The sequence below is a fragment of the Mastigoproctus giganteus genome, chromosome 10 (assembly GCF_048544385.1).
Source record: "Mastigoproctus giganteus isolate SK-2022 chromosome 10, ASM4854438v1, whole genome shotgun sequence".
Lineage (NCBI taxonomy): Eukaryota > Metazoa > Arthropoda > Arachnida > Uropygi > Thelyphonidae > Mastigoproctus > Mastigoproctus giganteus.
This window is the reverse complement of record NC_143584.1, coordinates 112,105,614-112,132,836: the sequence shown is the minus strand read 5'-3', so window position 1 is coordinate 112,132,836 and position 27,223 is coordinate 112,105,614. Positions and strand designations below refer to the sequence as shown.

Genomic DNA, 27,223 nt, shown 5'->3' with positions numbered 1-27,223 from the left:
ATCATCATATTCTCTTGCTGAGTGTGAGGACATCCTGCTTCAGTGTATCTAAGTATTTTCCTGTTCCAGACCGGGGTTTGAGCCCATCACCACCAGATATGGAGGATGCGGAAAGGTCAGGGAATGACCACCGCATATTCCCGGAGCAATATGGCCTTAGTTGCTAATGCTTCTAAAAACAAAAAAAAAAACAAAAAAAAAAAAAAAAAACAATTTTTCTGTTCTCTGATTTTTGGTCTCTTGTTTGCTGTGGACATTATCTCTCTTAAGGATGCTCTTCACTTTTTCAATCAATTTTTTTATTCCTGTTATCCCATTGGTACTGGGTCAATTGGCTTATCTTGATCTTAATTCTTTTATATTCTGCTGAAGTCTTCTTTCCCAAGCTGGCAGTTCCTTGTTTTTTTTTTTTTTTTTTTTTTGGTTCTTCTGCTGCTGGTCTCTCATTTCTCTTCCATAAGCCTAGTAGTTGCTATTGCAGCACAGTATATGGCTGTGTGGTGACTCCAAAGGATTCTATTGGATGTCTGCTTCAATATCACTTGGGTCTTTATTATTATATTGTTGCTCTTATATTACTTCTCTCTGACTGGGGGGAGGGTGCACCCCGTGATGGGTATTGCTACCAAGTACACAGGGTAGTTGTTATGTCTGGTGTTACCATTGGTCAAGGAACTCTCTGACTATTTTACAGGTGTTCAGAATTGCGACTTTCTGGAGTTCCTTGTAGGTGTTCTATGGGAGCCCTATTGGTACTAGGCTCTTATGCATGGTCTTTGGCACCACACCAGTGGCTGACATGATGATCGGAATGGCTGTTACTTGTTGCATATGGCACATCTCTTTGATCTCCTGTCTTAGGTTTGTGTACTTCCTGATTGTTTTTTTTCTCATTGGTGTTCTGGAGATTGCCAGTGTTGGGTGCCGCTATTTCAATCAGATAGGTAGCCTTTTCCTTTTTGTTGACAAGAGTTATGTCCGGTCTGTTGTGCGGGATTGTCTTATCCGTTATTATTGTGCGGTCCCAGTACAGCTTGTGGGTTGGGGTCTCTAGTACTACCTGGAGTTCTTACTTGTAGTATGGTACCACTTTCATTGATCAACTGGCATTTTCTGGCTAGCTTCTGATGTATTATCCTGGCTACCTAGTCGTGTCTACGAGCATACTCAGTGTGGATGATCACCATGCATCCCACAGTGATGTGTTGGATCTTTTCTGAGGCAAAGTGTCATCGTCGACATGGTTCATCTGACATTCCGGGCTTCTTGGCGATGTATTTTCTGTAGTTTCTAGTGTTTATTATTATTATTATTGAGTAATTGAAACCGAAAATGTTTGGTGTAGAAGTACTTTTTTTTTTTTTTTTTTTGTGATTAGTATATCACTAGTTTGTGACATTGAACTCTGCATACCTCTTACATTGGTTTTGTGAATGCTTTATTTTATTCTTGTATTAAGTACTCTTTAAGGTGTTAGTTGCTTTGGAACTTATGTGAAGAACTCAAATTATAGTCAGCTTTTGATACTCCCAATAAATGAAAAAAAAGTCAGTATCTTCTACTTAATGGCTTAATTGTCAGTTTTGCTTGCAGACTGTGTTTGTGTGATATCTGTTTAGTTAATTTTTATTCTGATAATATTGAATTGTTACTGTTCTCTAGGTTGATTTTGCAAGTAGAGAATGCCAAGCAGCATTTTACGACAAACTAGAAATGACAGGACAGATTGTACCTGGTGATCGTCCTTGGGAAAGAAGGGAACGGCGAGGAGATTTTGAAATCATACGAGAGGATAGGTTTAACAGGTAGCTTTTTATAAAAATTATATGAGATTGTCTGTGATTTTTTTTTAAGCATTAAAAGAATGTAACTTTTATTTCTCTGTGTAAGTTAATTTCAAACATGGTAGGTTACTCTGTGTTACCCTTGCAGAAGATTTATGGTAACGTTGTTAATCTCAGTTTAGTATTATTTATAATTTAGCTGGTATATGTGCTCCTTTTCCAATATTTTGTGAGCAATGTCAAGAATTTGTTTATTTCTAGTTGCTACAGACTAAATTCCAAAGCTGAAATTGTTATCCCTGACTGGTTATAAGGCTGATTCAGATCTTTAATTCAGTAGATAACATGAATAACACTTTAATAATACCATTTTAACCATTCAAAAAACCTCTGTTAATCTCAAAAAAACAAAGAGGAAATGAGCTGTATATGGCATCAGGTTTGTGTGACTTTAATGAGATGTCTAAGGTGCTCCTTGTGTTAACATCCTAAAATTTAAATACAGTAAACTCCTGCTATTCGCGGGGGTTACGTTCATGAGAAATGTCACGAATACCGAAAACACGAATACTGAGTTATGGCTCCCATAGTAATAAAGGGGTTCAGTTCCAAATTATGAAATATATAAGAAAAACTAGTCTAAAATTTTGTCTATGTATGTATTATATATATCTTCATAATATTACTATGTACATAGTGAAATGCAAGCATATGGCATCGAAATGAAAATAAGAAACAATTTAATATTAAATGTAATATTTATTAGAAATTTCAAACAAATCTTTCAAACCAGCGTCTTTGCTAGCTAAAAAAAACTTATCCTGCCAGTGCTATCACCAGTTTCGCTAAAGTGTTGATAAAGGAGTTTTACCTTTTCACGAATGATGAGTGAACTTAACGGAATTTTATTTTGAGTTCGGTCTTCTATCCACAGATTTAAAGCCTTTTCCATTTTTTATAATTTAACATCATGAGTTACAGAGCAAATTTTTGAAGCAATTACCGCGTTTTCACGGACACTACGGCGGATTTTTTTTTCCGATTTTTTGATTGATCGTATCGTTGACTGAGGAGACACTTTCGCCATTAGAGATTTTATCTAATAACTCAGTTTTATTCGCTAATGTCATTACCTTCTTTGATATTTTCACATTTCTCTTGTTATTCGTAGCCATATTTTTATAGGGGTTAGAAAGAACTTGTCCACAATAAAGTCACTTTGTTCCGTTAACACACTCAAAAAAGTCTGTTTTACACTGCAAAACGGTAGATTTATCATTTTTGTAAGCATATCAATTTATAAATTGATAAATTTATTCAATTTATAAGCATATAAATTAAAAGCAAACGACGAAACCTTCCATGACAAGCACATAACACAAACCGAACAAGGATTAGCGAGAAACATCCACGCTCGCGATTTTGTCACTCCTCTCCCCCCACCCACTGAGCGCTGTTTTGACTGGGAAAGATAATTTTAGCCCCGCCCATGTTTTTTTATGGTGGAAAATATTAGGTTTCATTTTATATTAAATTGGCGAATACACGAAACCGCGAATACAGATACTGTGAATAGCGGGGGTTTACTGTAGTAGTGTTACATTTCTAAGGATTATTCTTTCCTGGAGAACCTGTACATCTGGGAAACCTCCAGATGGTTCTGTTATAACATGAAATAAATAATTTATAAATTTACAAACTCCTTGAATATCTGAGAATTGCTTCATCATAAATTAAAAGTTTGTAAATTGCAAGTGATTTTCCCATACATGCATACATGTGATAAAAACTATGTAATCAATTAGGAATAGTTCAAGTTAAATATTACAGATCAGTTACTTAATTTTTAACAATTGTTTCTTTATATCAGTACAAGATGTCTTTTTATTAGAATACAAAATCTGTTCAAAAAAGTATCTGGATTATGCTCATTGTTCATTGTTAAAAATTAAGACAATGCAGTACACTGTGACAATGTGCAGGTATTAAATTTTTCTTTAAAATTGCAAAAAACTGCAAATGAAACATTTGATTTTTTGAAAATAGAATATAAAGACTGTAATGACCCATGCACAAGTTTTTGACTGGCACCTCATTTTAGAGTAGGTGGAGTGTGTCACAGCCTTTCTGTGATCTGAATGGCTCTCAATGTCAGCAAATGATGAAACCATGTCAAGTGCAAACTATGGTACAAAATTAAATAAAGATTAACTTTTTGCATGTATTTCCATCAGATCATGTCATTCCATTTTAATGAAACTGCAACCATGAGGAGCATTTCTGCAAAATTCATGCCACACGTATTAACAGAGAAATAGAGAGAACGTGCATAAAATATTTTCAAACAAAGATCTTTTGGAAGCCACACTGTAAACTTGTAATTGTAGTACCTTAATAATAGACAATTATTTATGCAAGTTTTAAATTAAAAACTGCTGCTATAAATATGATATTTTGGCATTGTAATATATAATTTTTAATCAGAAAGAGAAATAAGTCTTCCCCCCCCCACAAATGCAAGTAAGATTAAATTGCATATACCCAGTTATTTTAAAGGATGCATAAAACCTTTTTGAGGTCTTATTAGATTCAGCTGATTCCCTCAAGTTGGGGAGAGAGAGAAATCAGTATGTTGCAAATCCACAAAGGTGGTCACAAGAATAAAGTAGTAAACCACAAACTGGTCAGTCATTTCTGTGGTAGGGAATATTGATTAAAAATGCAATACAAGGTAATCTAGATAGAAGTGGTTTTCACAAGGGAACACACATAGTTTTGCAAAGCAAAAATCTTGTTTAGCTAATCTCATAATCTGTTAGGCCACTGAATGCAGTGGCCCAACAGGAAATAACATTGACATTTTTATTTAGATTTTAAGCAGAGCATTTGCTCTGTCCTACACAAGAGAGAGATTATTATATAAGCTGAGACATTGGGGGTTACCACTGACATCCTAGATGGATGACAACCTAGATGGATGGGTGGCTACAAACAGAGGGTGGAGGTTGAATTAATAGTTAATTTTCAGAGTGGGTTAGGGTTAGAAGTGGGGTCAGTACTTGGACTGTTTATGATTTTCTTAAACAACATTAGTAGAGAGATGCATCGCATGATGTCAAAATTTGTAGATCATGTGAAGAATTGGAGTGTGGTTTACAAGTAGTATCAAGCAGAATTCTGTGGGACGATTTAGATAGGGTTAAGGGATGATCAGATAAGTGGTAACTATTTTAATGTTGTAAAATGTAAGGTTTTGCACTTGAGAAATAACACCTCTGAAATAACTTATTCACTTTGGGGATTAATTAAAAACAGTAAGGAATTAAAGATTTGGGAGTTTTGATATAGCCATACATAAAGTCCTGTGCAGTATAAACAAGTGACACAGAGGGCCCTTTGGTGGCCTGCTAATTATTTATCAAACAGTTGCTTGTAGAGATAAGGTATTTATAATTTCATCGTATGAAACGACTGTGAGGCTTCACTTAAAAAAAAAAACACACACACAGAGCTTCTTGAAAAGTTCCACAATGGGCAGTGTCATTTGCAAAAATTGGCAAAAGGATTACTATATGAAGAGACTTCTAACACGTGGGATACAGCGGTTGTTACCTAGGACCAGACTGGGGAAAGTTTCATTTAGCCAGCAGTGAATTATTAATCATTGGAATAGATTGCCTCAAGGGTAGATAACGAAAATTAAAGAAACACATAATGGGTTTTTTTTTTTTTTTTTTTTTTTGTATGGGTGCAAAAGATTCTGTCTTCTTTACATTGTATGGCCAGTAGTAGGTTTTCGATTTTGGCACTGTAACGACTCAGCATGACCACATACATTAAAATCGTGGGCACTATTAATGTAGCAATTTCTGTTTAGAAAACAATAGTAATCTCCATTGTGAGATGCAGTATAAGTACCTATACAGGTAGTCCTCATTTTGCTCCTCGTTTTTTGCATTATTAATAATAATAACGTTTTTTGCTATTAATTAAATAAATTATTTCATTAATAAATTAAATAATAATTAATAATAGTGATAGCTGTGTGTAGTTTTTTGCCAATCATGTTATAAAGTTTTTAATTTAATAAAATAAAAGACACCATGTCTGGTAAAAGAAGTTCAATGAATCCTAGTGCAAGTGAAAGCATGAAAAAGACACATTGATCTATCACACATTGGAAAATAAGATGGAGGTTATGTGGAGGATGGAAGCTGGTGAAAGCCACCCTAATGTGTGTAGGGCTATGAATATGCATGGCTTCATCGAGTATTACTACAATTATGAAGAATGCTGATAAAATAAAACAATCGATGCAAAGTGGTAGGTAAAATTTTTGATGGCCGCAACCTAACCTTGTGATTTCCTATTGACTCCATGATATAAAGGGTTCCATTTGCTCCTGTCCACCCAGGAACCTAACCCCGGCATAAATTGAGGGCTACCTGTATATTGAATTTGAAAATCAGTCTGTCCTATTTGTGAAACTGATGTTATCTCCTGCTGCAGAAAGTCTTTCCACAGTAGGTGATATGAGTCTGTCACAATATTAATGAGACTGATTTTATAAAAAAAAATTATTGTAAAATTTTCTACAACTACTCTCTTTGTCAGTGTAGCTTCCTAGGGAAGCTACACCTTGCCTCCAGGGCTCTTTCCTTCCTGAAATCAGTGCTGGAAGTCTTCTGTGCTGTGCATCAGTGCATCATTTGTAGTACTCTGGATGTTGTTGCTCATCCCAAAATGATGTCCTTTCAGGCAATTCATGATCATTGGAAGAAGAAAAAAGTTGCATGGTTGACAGATCCAAAGAATATGATGGCTGCAGGAGCACTGGAATGTTTTTAGAGATCAAAAGTTTTGTAACAGACATCGTGGAGTTTCAGATGCATTTTTTGTTAACAGGCAGTTCATGAGGCATGAACTCTGTGCACCACTTTATACTAAACAAAAAAACCAGATGCACATTGATTTAATTCCAGATTTGCTCACTTATGCTTTCTTCGGGCATGGCCACTTTGCAGTGTTGTCATTGCCATTCTTCATTCTGTCTTTTTGTTTCTGGATTATACTCAGAAATCCATGTTTTGTCACCTGTTATCACTCATTGAAGGAACTGGGCCAGTTTCAGTATGATCAAGAAGGTTGAGGCAGATGTTCCTCCATTTTTATTTCTTTTCTTCAGTGAGGTTTTTTGGCACCATTTTCACACAAATTTTATGCATGCACAAATGGGTGTGCACAAAATTGGTGGCTCATGTTCAGCTCACCTGCCATCACTCTCATAGTCAAATGTTGATCAGACACAATCACAGCCCCTTTGCTTCCCACATTCTCCTCAACTGTTGCTGAAATAGGTCTCCTGCATGTAGTTCAGCTTCAACAGCTTTACTTCCTTCCAAAAAGCCTTGTACCATCTGAAGATTTGGGCTTGGGATAAAACTTGATCTCCATAAGCTCTTTTTAACTTTTTATATGTTTCGATCATGCTTTTATTGAGTTTGACACGAAATTTGATGGCAAAACATTGCTCAATATTCTTTCGCTCTATTTTGTGTGACGTAATTGACCAACACATGGTCAATTCCTTCACGATGACTTGATACCTGTTGAACCCAACGAGATGCAACTGCTCTCATTGTGTAGAAAGGAATTCAACCTACAGATTCATATGCTGTATTCATTCAATGATGTCACATCGCATATTATAAAATTAGTCTCATTAATTTTGTGACATTCCTTACACTATAACGAAAAGCCAATGAGATGTAAAGTTTTGTGTAAGTTGTGTAATTTATTGATTTGGAATTTAATTTAAATTCAAAATCAGTAAATCACTTTGTAGCCCTAATATAAAGCTAATTTTTTTTTTCTTTAATAACTTCTATAATTATGAATATGGTATCTTATCTCTACAGTATAAATTGTGTAGCTGGTATTTTAGGTACATCTACCTAATAGCAAGTAACATTTTCTTTTGATGTATGATTTCTGGTCAGTGAATGGTGTACTGAGTATATATATATATTTGTCAAATCATATTGTATATATACATATACAATACGATTTCAAGAAGGCTTTTAATGCTGTTGCACACAAAATTGCTTAGCTGCTCTCTAAATTGGAGGAATTTGGCATTAAGGGCAGATTACTGCTATAGATAAAGGGATGGTTAAGAGTAAGAAGATGGAGAGTGGTTATCAATAGGTACTGCTCTTTGTGGACTAATGTTATCAGCGGAGTCCTCCAGGGTTCAGTGCTGGGCCCAGTTTTGTGTGCCATATTTATTAATGATATTGATGAAGGTATATCACACTTAATGTCAAAGATTGTAGATGTTACAAAGGGTAGAATGGTGTTTAATGGCAGTAATCAGGGTGAGCTACTGTGACAAGATCTAGGAAAATTGGTTTAAGTAGGCTGAGAAATGGCAGTTGAAGTTTAACATTGACAAAATGCAAGGTACTGCATATGGGTAACAGTAATCCCAGAATAACTTATCAACTGTGTGGTACTACACTCAAGGTTGTGTAAAATTAAAAATACCTGGGGATAATTCTGCAGTCAGATATGAAATTCTCCGAACAGTGCAGACATGCTGCCACAACAGTTCGTGGGGTTTTGTCAATGATGTATAGAAACTTTGCTAGCAGAGATAAATAAGTGATTATCCCTTTAGAGAAGACCATAGGCCACATCTTGATTGTTGTGTACAGGTTTGGATTCCTCACTTTAGGAAGGATGTAGATCTGCTGAATGGGTGCAGTGAAGGGCAACTAGATTGGTGAGGGGAACAAAAGGGTGCTCTTACCTAGAAAGGCTTCAGTTCTGCAAATTACAGCTTCTGGAGACCAGGCACCTCTGTGGTGATCTGATTGTATTGTTTAATGCCTTGAATGGATTAAGGTGAATGTGGGGTGGGTCATAAATGTGAATGGCATTCTTCCTCTTGATGAGCCTACACACATGAGGGGGACATAAATTTAAATTGAGGAAGGATGGCTGCAGGATAGATGTGTGGAAGTTTGCCTTCAGCCAATGGGTGGGTGATTGTTGGAACAGGTGAATTCCAACATATATCCTGGCTGCAGGATATATGTTGAAATTCATATATCCTGGCTGCAGGATAGATGTGTGGAAGTTTGCCTTCAGCCAATGGGTGGGTGATTGTTGGAACAGGCTTCCATCTGTTGGCGTAGAAGTGGATAGTTTGCATAAACTCACGGAAGAACTAGACAAATTCTTGTAGGGTAGGGACGGGAGAAGTATGTAATGTTTTTTTATTTTTACTGCTGCTATATAAGCTTGCTTTCTTGCATCATTTACCACCACCATCACCACCACCACCACTATTATTTAAAAAAATTTCATTCCCTGGTGAATTTCTCTTCCACTTACTCTGATCAATTAGGCACAAATTGATATCACCCATAATAATCATTCACACTTTCTCATCACTCCCTTCTGCATGTAGAGGCCCTTGTCACAATTTTCACAGATCTCCTTGTCTATAACCTAACCCCTTCCCCCAACTCTTTCTACCTTTGCATCCAACTACTTCACAGCAAAGTTTCTTTGTTGGCATTCATATGTTCTGAATGTGGAAACACTTTAGTTATGCTCAAGTGGTTTGATAAGAAGCATGACCCGTTCATTCTGTCTTTACTTCTTAAAGACATTCATATCATAGTGAAAATCATCATCCTCTATCAGACACAACATTTCTGTTAGCCTTATTGTTAGTCTTTTTTTTTTTTTTTTTTTTGATGCTGATAAAAATACAGCCCATCTACAAAGAATTGCCACAATGCAAGTAAGGTAGAATTGTTTAAAATATCAATAGGCAACTCCATTCATGAGTTTATTGAAGACAACCAGTGGACCAGATCCAAACCACGTCACACAGGTTAATACCATCACTAGTGGTGATGGTATCATTCTGTGACACTACTTCACTGGTGATGTACTACAATCTGGATAGAACCATTCTTTGGCCATATGTCACAACTATGCATATCCATCTGATACTTAGGCTGCATAGTATAATTTATCACTCTGCATCTTCTGCCATTGCTGTAATGTCTAATACGTCTGTTCTCTGCACTGGGATGGGTCGTGATATGCATTACTAGAAGACATCTCAATTTTATTAGTGGTTGTGTGATATATATTCTGGTAATATATTCTGCAAAATGTTTTTCTGTTGTTATTTGGGCCAATCCCAATTCAAATAGAACTTATCCCAGTTCTACCAGCCATTGAGTCAGCTCATTACAACTGCCTTTACAATTTCCTCACTCTATCCATTTTAACTGCTGACATGTTCTGCAAATCATTATGGTTACTCAATACCTAGCTTGTAATGAATGATCATGTTAACGTCTACCTTCTATTGGCATACAATGTTTCCAACAGTTGATTTTGAGAGTCCTGCTCTTTCAACTATCAACAATGTATCACCTCTTGTGAAGGGACCAGTGGCCTTTACTTGCCCCATTGCTTTACATTTTTCTTACTTCTGGTGCTGCCACCTCCCTGTCATGTGAGCTTTGAAATTAACCATTACTTCCCAGGAGTGATGTGGTCCAATACAGGTTGAAGGTTAGTATATATTAACTTTTGTGATGTTTATGGATGGCAACTAAATCCATAAATTCATATTGACGCAATGTCCTCTGCTGGCACCTGTTCCTATACTTTACCTATACTTTACTTTAGGTTCCTATACTTTAGGTGATACTACCAGAGGGTAAAAGTGGTTTTTATTTATTGAACTGAGTATGTGTATTGGCATTTTAAAAGATCTGTCCACCTTGTTCTCTACCCTAATATTCCACTGTTGTTTCTGTAATGGATAGCAAGCTTTGCTTGGCCAGACCTGTGTTACATTATTATTGTTTTGTACTGTGTCCAAAAAATTACTTGACCAGACCTGTGTTACATTGTAATTGTTTTGTACCGTGTTGTTATATTTTCAAAAAATGAGAGGAGACCTATCCTAATGTGAAGGATCAGGTGACAGTAGGGGGAGAGTTAAAGTAGGGTAACGAGTAAGAGGCAACCGGGAACAATTTCCTGCTAATACAAGCCAACAGTATGACTTGATGGGCAGGCAGGGGACAGATGTTAGGGAAAAGGAGACTGGTGTTATCACCCTATCCAAGTAGATTAGGATGAGCAGTACTAGTGTTGTCTCTAAGTTCAAGGACTTAAGTTTTGTTTTTTCATTTTTATTAGGTCCTTTTGGGAGGGGAGGATCTTAAATCCAAAGCCATTCCCTTGGGTGCACTCCTCTTGTTGACATATGCCTCAGTGTGGTGAAGAGTTAGCGTAAACCTCATATTTAATGTGAGATTTTGGGGAATGCAAAGAAATAGCCTGGAGAAGGTGGGGAGGCATCAGTTCTGGTAAACACAGTGGCCAGGCATTGGGAAAATTTGTGGCAGTTAACTTTTCCTTTGTGAATATTACACATAATAGATTTGATACTAATGACACTATGATTGTGTTCGCAGTACAAGCAAACTAGTAAAGTTGTTGTAAAGTGTATTTAGTGTCTAATGGCACCAGGGGTTTCCCTCATCTTTGCATTGCTTTCATTGTAGGTGTACCAGTTTGCTGGGAAGGCCAGAGATTTAAAAGTGTATGGATATTGTATAAGTGTAATGTTGTGTATCGTTGTTCTTCTGGCCGTTTAGCTGCTGGAGCCCAATGTTGCCCACACTTTTCTTCTTGGAGGCAGACCAGGTACCCAGTAGTTGAAATTTTACTCTGGCAGGTCCTTCCATCTAGTTGCCTGAGATTTCAGTGGCTACAACATAAAAAAAAAAACGAATTGGAAGGCCAAATATCATTGGCCAAATGCAATGCCGTTATGTTGCATGATTTAAATTTGTATGTGTGGGATGTGCGCTGGTGTATAGGTAGATAGAGTACAGGAGGGAGACTGAAGGCCAGGAAGGAAAGACAGAAGTATGGGGATGGCAGACAAAATGCCCCCAGGTGATCAGTGTGGCATGGCCATGCTCCACCAGGAGAAGATAGAAGTGGCAGGAGGGGGGGGGGAAGACAGATAACTGTCTCCCATCTGTCAGAGAGAAGGAGTTAAAGCGAGCTGGGCTAGGGCCTGGCTCGGATCGCCTATTGGCGCGCTGTCAATGAGGTTTTGTCCTATGTTGGTAGTTGGTCTGAATCTTTTGGTTGTCAAGTCAGGTTGAATGTACTTGAGGCAATGGTCTTGTCCTTGTGATTGATCTTATCCTATTCAGGTTGCTGGCCACTTGCAGGAGGAGTCACGTCCAGTATTACTGTGGGTTTACTTCCTTGGGATACAGCATTGGGTTTACCTTTCATTGTTGCCTATTTCTTGTTACTGCTGTGGCTCTCCTTCTCGTGAAGAGGTCTTACGCACACTTTGTGAAGATTTTTTACTCCTCGTAGGAGTCCAGGAGGTGGTGTTCCCAGTCTTGGGCTATGTAAGCAAGCCGTGTGATAAAATTTCCGTGCAGATCCTCGTAATTTGGGCATTGGTGTATCAAGTGATGCCATGTTTCTCTTTCCCCACATGAACATTGCGGGTCCTCAAGCAGTCTGAGGGCTACGAGTTACGTTGAAGGATTCATGGCCTGTTAGAAAGTAGGTTGGGTTATAGTCCTGGTTGAAATCAGGGTGGTGATCTCGGATAGAGTTTGTTAACATTGGGTAGGAACTTTTGAATTATCTCTTCTTTGGTTGAGGTTGTCCAGCGGTTTTGCCATTCCTGTTTTAGATAAATCACTAGTCGATTCTTTTCTGCTGCCTTGCTGTTAGCCAGTACCGTGGTGAAGCCCATGAATATCGTTGAGATTCCTTTTAACAAATGATAGAGCAGGCCGCATCTTGCAATCTCCAGGTCCAAAGGGAGTGCCCCCGCCAGGACCTGAAGTGCATGTTTACTGACAGTGTTACATGCTTGGGTCATTGCTAGGAGTATTGTTCTTTGGATTGAGTCCAGGATTCTTTTATTTACTGTCATCATTGTTTTATGGTATGAGATTGTGGCCACGTAAGAAATCATTGGTAGGAAGATTGCATTGTAATATAGAGCGAGTGATCTCTTATTGATCTTAAAGTTCATTGTTAACCCTAGTGGATTATACATGTGCAAATGAAAGAGCATTTGTTTCATTGCTTTTTCAGTGTAATCACCAAAACAGTTCAAATATTTCTTCCACTGCAACACAAGTTTTCGAATTACATCGTCATAGACATTATGACAATGCCCATGCCATATTGACGAAATCTTCTATTCTTCCATTCATTATCCCTCAAGAGGGATATTGAATAGTATGTACATCCCTCTTGTTTAGTTAATTTTGAAGTAATTTTAGCACTGGAACTGATGCATTACTTAGGTTGAGTGTATCATTTCAGGGTTGAGTAACATTTTTTTTTTTTAATGCAAAACCCAATATAGAAAACATTAGCATTAGTAGAGGTATATGATGCAAGAGAGCAAGCTTATATAGCATCAGCCAAAAAAAAAAAACCTTCCCATTTCACACATCCATTCACTCCAAATGCTTGTCCAGTTCTGCCTTGAACTTATTTAAGTTGTTAACCTACACTACAACAGATGGAAGTTTGTTCCAACTATCAACCACCCGCTGGCTAAAGGCAAATTTCTGCACATCTATTCTACAATTGTCTTTCCTCAGTTTGAATTTGTCCCCTCAGGTGTGTAATCTGAGCAAGAGGAAGAATCCCATCAGCATTGAGCTTGCTCAAACCATTCAAGGCTTTATACACCTCAGTTAGATTACATCGCAGGTGCCCAGTCTCCAGACACTGCAGTTTGCAAAACTTACCTTTTCTTGGTAACAGCAACTTGTTGTTCCATTCACCAGTCTCGTTGCCCTTCTCTGTGCCCGTTCCGGCAGCTCTACATCCTTTCTAAAATGAGGCCTCAAGACCTGTATGCAGTACTCAAGGTGTGGCCTGACTGCTGCCTTATACAAAGAGACAATCACCTCCTTATCCCTGCTAGCAAAATTCCTGTATCATTGACAAGACACCATAAGGTACTCTTGCAGCCTGTCTGCACTGCTCATAAAACTTCATATCTGACTACACAATTACCCCCAGGTCTTTTTCATTCTCCACTACCCTGAGTGTAGTATCACATAGTTGATACGCTACTCTGGGGTTACTGCTACCATATGCAGTATTATACATTTGTCAATGTTAAACTTCAGTTGCCACCTCTCAGCCTATCTGCTCAACTTTTCTAAATTCTGATGCAGTAGAGTACTATCATTACTGCCATTAAGAACCCTGCCGATCTTCATATCGTCTGCAAACTTGGACATTAAGCCTGATATAACTTCATCAGTATCATTGGTAAATACAGAAAACAACAAGTGGCCAAACACCAAACCCTGGGGAACTCCGCTAATAACATTAGTCCAGATGGACTGGAGATGTGCAAATGTGCAGTGTCCATTGATTACCACTTTCTGTCTTCTCCTACTCAACCATCCCTTTATCCATAGCAGCAACTTGCCCTTAATGCCATACTGCTCCAATTTGTACAATAGTCTTCCATCTGCAACAGTATTAAAAGATTTCTTAAAATATAAATATATATTATATCAAAATTATTTTTTTGCCTCTGCACTGGTGTTCAAAGAAAGCGCATCACTTAGAAATTTCACATTTCTAACTCTTTTTTCGCAGTGGTGTGTTACATTATTGACTAGCATCACAAATAGAAATATAAACAAAAGATATTTATTAATAGCTAAGTAATAAGTAATAAGTAGGCAAAGCTAAGTAATATTTGACAGGTGCTCCCAAAATATTTCAAAATGAGCATTTGCAACGTTTATACAACAGTTTTGGTAAACACTACAATTATGGTTGAAATGTTATCAGAAGTTGAAATGAGAGTGCATTTCGTATCGCATGATACGAAATGCACCCTCATATCATTTTGTTGGTAGAGAATTTCACTGTAGACACCATACAGTCTGGATGGTATTCTTCACCCTGTTTACGCCGAATTGTTTGTCTCCCATCAGAGTCCTGCAGATTGAATTTCTTCTCATCCGAGAAAATAACTGACTTCCACTGTTTGGGGGTCCATTTGACATGCTCCTTACACCAAATTAGTCGGGCCTTTTTCATTTTTTGTGTGAGGAGGGGCTTCTTCTTAGGACGATGGGCTACAAGTCCATTTTTGAAGACGTGTCTTATGACTGTTACTGCACTTGCTACTACTCCTGTATATGTTCTTCCCATTCTCTTTTCAGCTCAGACAAAAAAGCTCTATGGTTTTTAGGGCATTAGCACTTCAAAACATGGTCCTGTTTTGGCTCATTTGCATCTCCAGTTCCTTTTTCCCTATCAGCAGAACCAGTATTCTTGAGTTTGGAAAGAAATCTACTCACTGACAACTGATTACAAGACACTATAAGCAATATGACGGGAACAACATCCTTCCTCGTGTAAAGCAACAATAGCACTCTTTCTTTGTGGCATCAACTGTGCATAACTTGCCATCCTGACACAATCAAGGAATGACTGCAACTCTTGCAAAGCGTGCTTATACAGCTGAAAGTAACAGCTGATGCAATATTATGTCATCACCTACACGTGTAAATTTTATCTGACGCAATCTGTAAGAAATATTTTCTTATACTTATGTTATTCGGATGACAATTACAATTTTAAGGGGTGATGCACTTTCTTTGAACACCAGTGTAGTTCCTTTGTGACCGGTGTCTCCGTAGCCAGGTGGGAAGGAGCAGCAGTGCGCAGCACACGCTTCTTGATTAGACCGGGGTTCGAGCCCGTCACCACCAAATAGGGAGGATGCGGAAAGGTCAAGGGAATGACCACCGCATATTCCCGGAGCAATATGGCCTTAGTTGCTAATGCGCCTAAAAACCAAATAACAAACAAAAGAAACAAACCTTTGTGACCACATCATAGTATCTGATCAAATTTGTCAGACAAGACTTCCCCTTAACAAACCAATGCTGTGTCTGAACTATAATTGCAGTCTTGTCTAGATGATCCTGCAGTGCTTCTTTAACCAGTGGTTCCACTAATTTTCTTTAATGGAGTCAGGTTGAAGAAGTTAAACTAACAGGTCTGTAATTACTTGTGTCACCCTTTGATCCCCTTTTGTGAATTGGGGACACATTTTCACATCTCCAGGCCATGGGGACCTCCTCTAAGTCTAAGGAAGCTTTCATGATTATGGCTAAAAGTTTGCTGGCTTCCTTTGCTGCCTCCTTTAATATAACTGGATAGATTCCGTTCGCCCCAGGTGCCTTTCTTATGTCCAACTTCAACAATTTATCCTCCACTTTGCCCTCAGTTATTGCAATGGATGCTTCCCTCCGATTTCCTCATGTGTGAATGTAGATGCAAAATACTCATTGTTTGTCAGCTATCTCAGCAGGGTCAGCAACAATCGAACCATCGATATCAAGTGGATCAGTCTAATTCATTCCCTTCCTTCTAGAGTTTATATAAGTAAAGAAATCTTTGCTGTTTTTCTTTGCATCCTTTGCCAAAGATTTCTCATAATCTGCCTTTGCTGGCCTATCCTCCTTTGTGACTTGATTACAAACTACCTTATATCTACCATAGTCTTCTGTGTCACCTTTTAATTTATATGTATCCCATGCATTTTCTTCTCTGCCACAAGTCTCATTAATTCATCTGCCATCCATTTAGGCCTAAACCTTGAACAGTATTTCTTTGTTATGACAAAAAGCCTAGTAGCTTCCAAGATTACTTCCTTGAATACACTACAGTTTACTCAATTCCACAGAACATCTGACTTCTTTAGATAATTCACAATCCAAGTAAATTATATAACATTTCATTTATTAACAGAATATTTTCTGCAGCATCCTTTCGACTGCATAATGATATATTAAAATTCGAGTATCTTCAGTTGAATATGAAGATAGATATTTTATTTCCATTACAGCCACAGAACAAATAGTTTAAATTTTTTTTACTTATAATTGATTAAAATCTTTACTGGTATCAAGTTATAGTGGTCGTTTTTGCAAGATAAAATGTTAAACAAATACCTTTGCAACCCCTCTTTCAAGATCTCATCCATCGTAAAAAGCCTTGGACTCACATACATATATTTCAACATTTGTTTTAATAAATCATAGTTGCTTCACTAATTGTTGTGATTTTTAAAGTATTTATTAAACAAAACTGAAAATAATAATTCTTTAAAGATCTAAGCTGGAAATATGAGATTTAAAAATGTAGAAATAATATTTTAAAAAATCATATGTACTTAAACAAGCTTATAATTAAAATTAATATTATTGAGCAAACTAATATATATTTTTTTTTTTTTAATGGAACAATTTTATGTAGAAGTAAACATCTTAAATTGAAGGTTGGATTTTCATGTAGAACCTTTGTTGCTTAGTCCTCACTGACAGTATTGTTGTTTTGTTACTTGTTTAGAGAGGTCTGGGTTCATATCCCATTTGTGGCTAGAGGAATTTTTAAAGACCTTTTCAATCAAGGCTGTAGTTTGGTGATTTCAGGCAAGGGAAGTAGATCCCCCAAATTATTCTGGTTTTTTCAGCCTTCACAACATGTAAATTGGCCTATGAACACTCTTTTTCAGACATAATACACAATATATACACAATGGAACAAAATGACCTAAGTCATTGATACTCCTAAAAATCAACAACAATCTTGTTGCTGACTAGGAAAAAAGCAGTTGAATCGTGGCACCAGTCGTGTTAGTCGCCCAGTTGAATCTCTGAAGCCAGTATGACTTATATCACATCTGTTAGGGTTCCACTATTCTTTTTCTTCATGTAAATCAAATTTTACATTTCCATTAATGTGACTAAACATATATTTATATCATTATGTATAAACATGCTAGGAGTTGAAGGGCAATCTTTTATACACAGGTAACATAATATGAAAAGTATAAAAGTCAAAATGCTACACTGCGTGAATTTGAAAAATAAAAATAATTTATTGAAAATGGCAGAGTCACTCTTAGAAATACAGACCTGATAAAACAATTATATGTCAGTAGAATACAGAAATATAGAATAATTAAAAAGTAAGAAAGAAAGTAAGTGGAGGGAATAGCTGTTTGTCATAGCTTTCAACAGCAGGTTTTGGAGTTATAGTCTAAGAAAAAAACAAGAGGGAAGTTCTCAACAGAGAAGTTGATCTACAGAAGATTTGATCTCATATATATGAACTGTTGGTGTGAAATACACCAACACTTATAAGAAGATCAGATCAGTCTCCAAAACATTCCCTAGAGAATAAAATTGAGTCTGTCTTGAAAGCGCTTCTCCATGCAAGTAAGCTGGACAACCCCACCTTTAAGTGGCTCAATCCTTTCAGTAGTCTAAAAGTCCATAAAGCTGATCTCCCAATGTGCCCTAAAATCCGAGGTATATACCACCCTGGCAGGCTGTTGTCAATTGGCTTGTCATCTTCCTCTTTGCTGTTATTCCCAGTCCTCTCTCTCTTAAGATCTCCTGTTATTCTAGACAGACTACAACCCACAACCCTAACCCCAATGATGCTAAAACAAGTCCTAAATCCAAGTCCTGTGGGTGGGGCATACCTTCTTGACATCCTCACACATAGGCCTCCTCATGCCTCTCTCTAAAGATGACATCTTGGGTCTGCTCAACCTCACAATGAAGCAGGCCTATTTTCAGTTTCAAGTAGAATTTTTCCTCCAAACCAAACCACGGGCCTCCATATGTAACCCCATTTCACCCTTTTCTTGCAGGGGTCTTCATGTCAGACTGCCATTTCCACCTCCACACCCACACATTTGGAACCACGGCAAGGATGATTTGGACAAATTCCTTTTCCACATCACCAACAGAACAGGATCAATAGGGATGGCAGAACTCTGACATTTGACATTTCTTTTACTTTGGAACTGGAACAACACTTATATCACACAGATCCTTTATATACTCATCATGAGAGAGAGCAACTCTTTCCATATAAAGTTTACGGGGAACCCACTAACTGTCACACTGGTTGTGGATCCGCCTCTCCCAGCACCAAGGCTGATTTAATAAGGAGGCTGACCTTGGGGCCCCGAACCTTTGTAATCCCCAAGACTTGATTGGGTTAAAACAATTATCCTACTTAACGATTATTCCCCAGAGTTTGCTAATTGCATTCAAGAGTGGCTGGAACAGTTTACATACCATCAGTGTCAAGACGATTGTGAAAGCTCTCCCTATTTCATCCTTTACCACCCAGGTGTAGGGGAATCCGCTAGCCATCAGAATAGCTAAAAAGTATAATATAAAGGTATGTTTTACAGGTAGCCACAAGCTTTGCCAGCTGTTGAGCATCCCTCCCCCCCCTCCAACGCAGACCAAACACAGTCTTCCTTCTTTTATTTTTTTGTCCTTATAAAGTAGATCTCTGGAGGTAAATACATCCCAAGCAGTTTTTACTTAGACTGTATTTCCAACCCCCCTTCTAAATATTACTTTTTAATTATTCTGTTTCAGTATTCTTCTGTTGTATGTAATTGTTTTATTAGGCATATATTTCTAAGGTGTGCCATTCAATAAATTATTTTTACTTCTAAGTTCACACAATGTAGTATCCTACCATTTATACTTTTCATAAACACAGTGTTTCTTCTTGGTTTTCTCATTATTTAACTTTGCATTTCTTCTAGTAAAAAAAGAACACATAGGCCTTTTATCAGACTAATTTGCATGAAAAAAGCATTTTTATTTTAAATGCCACTTATTCTAGATTAATTCTTTATTGTATATCAATAGGGATGGCAGAACAGGATTTGATAATCGGACTTATAGTAGGTATGAAAATCAGCCGAGAACTGGAAGAGGAAACTTTCGTGGGGTACAGAGAGGGGGATTTACTGCTAGAGGACGGGGACAGGGATTTACTGGCCGCTATGAAATTTACCATGATGAATTTGGAGATAGAAGGCATAGGTAAAATTTTTGTTCAAGTGATATGTGCTTTTAGCAAAACCTAAGAGCAATGAATGGTATATTTTGAAATGTTTATTAAAATTTATAATTATTTAGATTATAAAATTCATTTCATTTGATTATATTGAAAATTGTTGAAATTTTTTGTTGTTGTCCAGCTTGCTTTCTTTTCTTATTCTTCTGATTCTTAGCCATAGAAAACAAATTATGGGGTCTCTCAAAAAGTTCTGAGACTGATCTATTTTGTTCAAGCAAATGAGGTAGCAACACTTCAGTGTATTGGTCATCTGTTATGCTGTCATTTATTATTAAGTGTCTATTACTATATTGCGTTATATGAATTATGCCTGCACAAGTGTGTTTTTACAGGCAATTTATATGTTTTGTTTGTTTGTTATTTGGTTTTTAGGAGCATTAGCAACTAAGGCCATATTGCTCCAGGGATATGCGGTGGTCATTCCCTGACCTTTCCGCATCCTCCGTATTTGGTGGTCATGGGCTCGAATCCCGGTCTAATCAATTCGCATGTGCTACGCACTGCTGCTCCTGCCCACCTGGCTACGGAGGCACCATATGTTTTGTGAGCTGAAAAACCTAGGATAACTGATAAAGAAAGAAACCTCTTTCTTCTGCCCGAGATTGGCTAACTGCAGACCCAGCTGAAGAGGCCTTTAAGAATTCCCCCAGTCTCCGACATGATTCAACCGAGATCTCTCCAGATAAAAGACACATGGTAAAATCGCATACTGTAATGGAGGGCATCCATTATGCATGCATGTTAGTACAAGTGCATGCATAAGCTTTGTGGAGTAGTTTTAAATGGCTGGCTGTAATGAACAATATATGTGTGTTTTTTCATTGATCTGTGAGAACATAACTTTTCAGGAACACAATATGTTGCTAACAGCATGCAGCAATGAAACATTGTTGATGTCATTATAATGAATTTCAGAGTTGAGAAATGGCCAGACTTCAGTTTAGGATGATAAATAATAAAATGATGTGGTTATCCATTAATATTCAAGAACAGTGCAATAATTGCTTGCATACTAATATTTCTCATGCCATATCAGTATACAGTCACACTCCTAGCAGTCCATCCTCATCATTGATATGCAGAATGTTGCCAGAATTTGTGCCACAGTTACTCTCTAAAATAACCAAAACCACTATAATTGTATGCCTCATTCACATACCGCAGAAGATTCAGATTTCCTTTCCAGCATTGTGACTAGTGATGAATCTGTGATTTATGCATGTGATCAGGAAATCAAGCAACCATTGTCCCATTGAAAACTTTCCACTACACTTTGTCAAAAGCAAAAACCATGGCCAGTCTGATCAAATGTCAAAGGTGGTGGTGTTTTGCATATTTTGATTGGAAAGTTAGTTCACAGTGTGAAATACCTTCTTGATAGTGAATCTGTGAATTATATTTTTCGGGTAAGTTCTAGTACTTACCCGAAGCTCAGTTAGAAATAAATATCAACAAAAGTGGGAAAATGGCACTGTCTCTATCATGATAATGCATATTCCCATGCTGTGTGTTTGTGTTAGTCATGTATGTCAATTATTGAATATACATTTGACATATGTTCAATCCTACTGCCCCCACGTTTAGCCATTGTGATCTTTTCTTCTCTAAACTAAATAGCTTAGCTGAAAAGTAAAATATTTGATAATAGGATTTATGTTTTTACTGATAATTCAGTAAAAACATAAATTACTGAAAACATAAGATTACTGAGAGCCAGACCTCGTGGGTAGCACAGTTGATATAATCAGAGCTGTAGTGGAGGGTATACTCTGTATACCCTCTGGATTTTTTGGGTGAATAGCATATACCTTCTCGATTTATATACAGCCACTTCCCGGTTAACATAATACTCGACTTATGTAAATTCGACTTTACATAAGCTCTTGCCGGCCAATGCAAATTTAAAAAAAAAATTGTGGAAACGTATTTTGCAAACCGTAGGAATAAATGGAGATATTATGAAAATATCGTAATGTGAACCCAATAACACATTGTTTTTTTTGTTGAAAAACAAAAAAAAAAAAAAAAAAAGTGTGTTTTTTTTTTTTTCCTTTCTTTTTTTTTTTATAATGGAAATTGCACTACACTTTCATCGTTATCATATGTTCCATTATAAGAATCAGTTTTGAACGGCTTTGTGATATTTTTCTAAAACACATTTCTGGAGGTCATGACCACAAAACAATAAAAATAATTTGCACTTTCCAGTTTATTGGGCTTTTCTGTTAGGGCAATCTATTATAAACGGGTAGTAAACTCGATCTTATTGCATTTGCAATAATATCGATAACCGGATGCATTTGTGATATTTTTCTAAAACACATTTCTGGAGGTCACGACCATAAAACAATTTGCACTTTCCAGTTTATTGGGCTTTTCTGTTAGCGCATTCTATTATAAATGGGTAGTAAACTCGATCTTATTGCATTTCCGATGATACCGATAATTGGAATTGTGTAGGTTTTTACATTACGCTATTATGGTGAAATGAGTTCACCTTCACTGAAATCTTCAATCATATAAAAAAACATAAATAAATTTTCAGAATCTTCTCTTCATTCTTCTTTACTTATTACAATGGTGAAGGGAAAGGGACCAACATAAAGTGCAAGTGCTGGCAGTGCTAGAAAACGAAACAAAATTGATTTAGAAATGAAGATGATTAATTAAGAAGTACAAAGCAGGACAAAGTTTGTCATCTATTGCACGGAATTAGGTCTCGCTGTTTCAACAGTGAATACTATTTGAAGGGACAGTGCATGCATAAAAGACCGTTTAAAGGATCAACGCATTTAAGATCAACAGTGCTCAGATGCTATATCGAAGATGGAAAAGCTATTAATAATGTGGATGGAAAATCGGATTCAGAAGCAAGTGCCGCTGAGTTCAATGGCCATTCAAGCAAAAGCAAGAAGTGTTTATGAAGATATTAAGGATAAGTATGGTGAACCTTAAGTCAAGTTCGTGGCAGGCAACGGGTGGTTTAATAGGTTCAAGCATCGCACTGGTTTCCAAAACATTAAAGTATGCGATGAAGTCACCAGTGCCGATTCTGCAGCAGCAGAGAAATTGTGATCTGTTGGAAACAACCCCTTCTAAATCTCCACAGCCTTCAACTTCCGCAGCAGCATGCTTATCAGCTGGAGAATTAATTCTGGCAACAATGCTCTGAAAGGTAAAACTTGCTGACGTTATGCCCGTCTCCGCTCTCTTTTGTAATTTTATAATTTTGAAATTTTTGTGATTTTGTACACTTTTGTAATTTTTCCTGCACATGAGATAAAACAAAATTGAATAAATAATTCTATTTACATGTTCGTCGAACATTTCTTTTTTGCTTCAATCAAATTTGCGAATGCTGCATAGGCATTTAGGGAACTTCCGACTCACATAGAGTTCTGCGGATTGCAACCCTTACGTGTGTGTATACAGGGTGTCTCAAAAATATTGGTACAAACGTTTAGGGGAGGTAGGTAACATCTAAAGGAATGTGAATCGCATAGGAACCCATAACCGGAAACGGCACCGTAAGTCGGTACATGGCGCTCTTCATCAGTTCGCAAGAGGGAAAATTTCTGGTTTACTCATTCAAGCAGTAGTCACCACACGAAGAGCATGCATCGATATACGAACTGTGAGCTGGCAGACATGCACCTAGTGTATGGATTAGCAGAGGGCAATGAATTTATGGAGAACGCTTCCCAGACAGACATGTACCAGACCACCATTTGTTTGCACGTGTGCATAAAAATTTGTGCGATTATGGATCATTTAGAGGTGACAGGAGTAGTGCGGGCAGACCACGTTCGATGTGAACTCCCGCCATGGAAGAAAGTGTGTTGAATGCCATCCAGAATAATCCTACTACCAGCACAAGTGCCGTTGCCTCTGCCTTAGGAGTGTCTCGTTCCAGTGTACAGCATGTCTGGCACGACGATTCCTTATACCCCTTTCATCTCCAAAGGGTTCAGTTACTGCTTCCCCAAGGTCATCCTGCACGTGTGGCTTTTGCGCAGTGGTTTCTCCAATAAAGCGTTGAACACTTGAATTTTCCAGCCTATGTTTTGTTCACGGATGAGGCTTATTTCACTCGGGAAGGCTTATTCAATCAGTACAATACTCGTGTGTGGGCTCACAACAACCCACACAGTTTGCGCCCCCATGCGGCACAACATAGCTTCGCAGTAAATGTGTGGGCAGGGGCAGGTATGGTCGGTGACTGCTGCTACTGTCAAAGAAACTCCAGGTGTGTTCGACCATGTCCGCCAATCCATGCTGTCGGTGTGACGCATGCATCGCGCCTCATGCTGAAACCTTCAATGGATGCATTTCATCATGAAATGCATCCATCTCGTACTCCATTGTTAATATTATATCAAATAAATGTTTGCCACTAATTACTGTCTTGTGTCATTTCTGCTTATTGTGCCTCTGCTAATACTTTCCCGTGACATTTTCGGTTATGTGTTCCTATGCGATTCACATTCCTTTAGATGTTACCTACCATCCCCAAACGTTTGTACCAATATTTTTGAGATGCCCTGTATATGTATCTGTATGTATATATGTATATATGTATATGTGTGTATATATATACATACATACATGTGTATATGTATATATACATATACACACTGGTATATGTAGTATACTCTCTGGAATTCGATTAATAAGCACCGTATATTCTCTGCTTACATAACATTCACAGAATATACCTTCTGCTAATTTTGCAACTACAGCACTGGATATAATCATTGTCCTTCCCAAACTGGGCAAAGAAAAGGCCTAGGTTCGAATCCTGTCAGTGATCCGAAGAATTTTTCTGGGCTTTTTTTCACAACATGGCTGAGTTAGTCTGCCTCAAATGAGGGTATCTTGATGTTGTCTCCCCCCACAGAAACCGGGTTTCCCCTCCCCAAAAATGGGAAAATCGGCCACAGAATACACTCAGCTTACAGGCACATTATTTCAATTCCTCATAGGCTTAGTTACTTTTGGTGCTTAATGCACGCACTGAACAATTCGAAAGGAGGAGCTCTAGGGCATTCTTCAGTAAGTGGTGGCATTGCTGAATAAGGCTATTCAGTCAAAGGCAACCATTATAAGGTGCTGGGTATAGTCTAATACAGCTTAAGTGATTCTGTTTTTAAATAGGCTGAGAAAATTTTGTTGGCCCTTACATTTTCATTATTCACAAATAATTTAGTCATAACTATGTAGGATTAGTCATATCAGCCTGTTCCTGACTTATAGAATGAATTTAGCGTGTAACATTTTCTGGAACATAGTTGATCTTATCCTTACAGGTTGATATTCTGGATCTAGTTTTAAAAATCTGTTTAACTCCATTCTGTCCAGATATATTTTCTCTTTTATAAGTATACACAGTATTTTAGCCATGTATCTGTATTTCTGGTAGTCTAATTAGCAAAAATTAAACTCATCTAAGAAATAATACCATATTCATAAATATTGGAAGTAATGGTGATATTTTAATTACATATGTTACTTATATGGCTTGTTGATGGAGCACAGAAAGAGAGAGAGAGAGCGAGAGCACATATCAGGCTTATTGTCACATTAAGACAATAAGCCTGATATGCATTCATCAGTATGAAAATAAATATTGAAAACAGTAATGGGCCCCAGCACTGAATTCTAGGGCACTCCATTAATAACAGTAATCCAAGAAAAGCAGTGTCCATTGATAATCACCTTCTGCCTTCTCCCACTCAACCATCCCTTTATCCATATTGTGTCTTTAAACCCAACAACAACAACAACAACAACTTTATCCATAGCAGTATATTGGCCCTAATTCCACTGCTCATTGCAGAATTACAGTTGTGTACAGTTGTATTGTGGGCAATTTGTACAGCAATCTTTCGTGTGGAATGGTATCAGAAACTTTTCTAAAATGTATGTAATGTCAAAATTATTTTTTATAGCCAGTTACTTTGTTAGTGTATAACAGTATTAAATCAGATTGATCAGATAAGATTCCCCCTTTCAAATCCATGCTGTGATGGCTTTATAATTACGTAACTGTCTAGATAGTCTTCCGTTACTTCTTTAAGCAGGGCTCTGTTATCTTTCCTGGAAGAGAAGAGAAGCTTATAGGTCTGTAATTACTGACCTCACCCTTTGTTTGTTTGTTTGTTATTTGGTTTTTAGGAGCATTAGCAACTAAGGCCATATTGCTCCGGGAAATGCGGTTGTCATTCCCTGACCTTTCCGCATCCTCCGTATTTGGTGGTGACAGGCTCGAACCCCGGTCTAATCAAGAAGCATGTGCTACGCACTGCTGCTCCTTCCCACCTGGCTATGGAGGCGCCTTTCACCCTTTGATATCCCCCCCTCCCCCAAAGGAGACATATTTGCACATATCTAATCTATAGGTACCTCCCATGAATACAAGGATGCTTTCATAATTATGCCTTGGGTTTGCTTATTCCTTTTAATATAATAGGATAGATCCCATCAGCCCCAGGTGCTTTATTTACCTTTAGCTTCAAGTTCTCTTCCGCTTTCATCTCAGTTATCACAAGATTATTTATTAATGTATTTAGCTCAGTTATAACTTGGTGTACTTTTGGTGTTCTTATCTCTAAAAACTTCTTTGCAGATGAATGTAGATGCAAAATATTTACTTAGCTCATCAGCAACCTGAACAGGATCATCAGTAGTTATGCCATTCATATCTACTGGGCCAGTGTGGTTCATCCCTTATTTTCTAGTGTTAACATAAGCAAAGAATTTGCTACTACTTTTCAATGCATTTTTAGCTGAAGACATCTCAAAATCTGCCTTAGCTTGCCTATCCTCCATAATGATTTGTTTGTAGACTACTTTGTACTTACTGTAGGTTTCTGTATCCTTTGTTAATTTATAATTAATCCACATCTCTAAATTTTTCTTCTTTGCCTTATCAGTTCATCTTACATCAGTTTAAGTCTAAACCTTAAAAATATCCCTTAGTTGGTATAAAAAGCTTAGCTGATTACTTTCCTGCATGCTTCCCATTTAGAATTTGCAGTAAATGCTTCCCATTTAGAATTTTCTTCAAAGGAGGCAGCAAAGGAGGTGGGCAAATGCTTATTCATAATTATGAGAGCATCCTTGGATTCAGGTGAGGTCAATATGGACTGGAAAAGTGCAAATGTACCCCTAATTCTTAAAGGATGATCAAAACTTTACATGAGTAATTACAGACCTGTTAAGTTAACATCTGTTAAGTTAACAAATAAAATAATGGAGTCCCTGGTTAAAGAAATAATGGAGGACCATCTGGATAGGAATGCAATTATAATGCAATCACAGCATGAATTTGTTAAGGGACGCTCTTATCTAACCAATCTGCGGTGACCAAGGAACTGGATTCAAAATTTGTTTTTCAGGAAGGC

General features: G+C 37.4%; 1 protein-coding gene across 1 annotated transcript in view; it reads left to right on the top strand.

Annotated features, from left to right (window-relative positions):
• spen (spen family transcriptional repressor split ends) overlaps positions 1-27,223 on the top strand; it is a 575,365-nt gene that overhangs the window by 406,225 nt on the left and 141,917 nt on the right. Inside the window, exons 10-11 of the mRNA XM_090382996.1 lie at positions 1,663-1,805; positions 19,607-19,783. Of these exons, the coding sequence (XP_090239122.1) occupies positions 1,663-1,805; positions 19,607-19,783 (320 nt within the window). The remainder of the gene's footprint in view (positions 1-1,662; positions 1,806-19,606; positions 19,784-27,223) is intronic.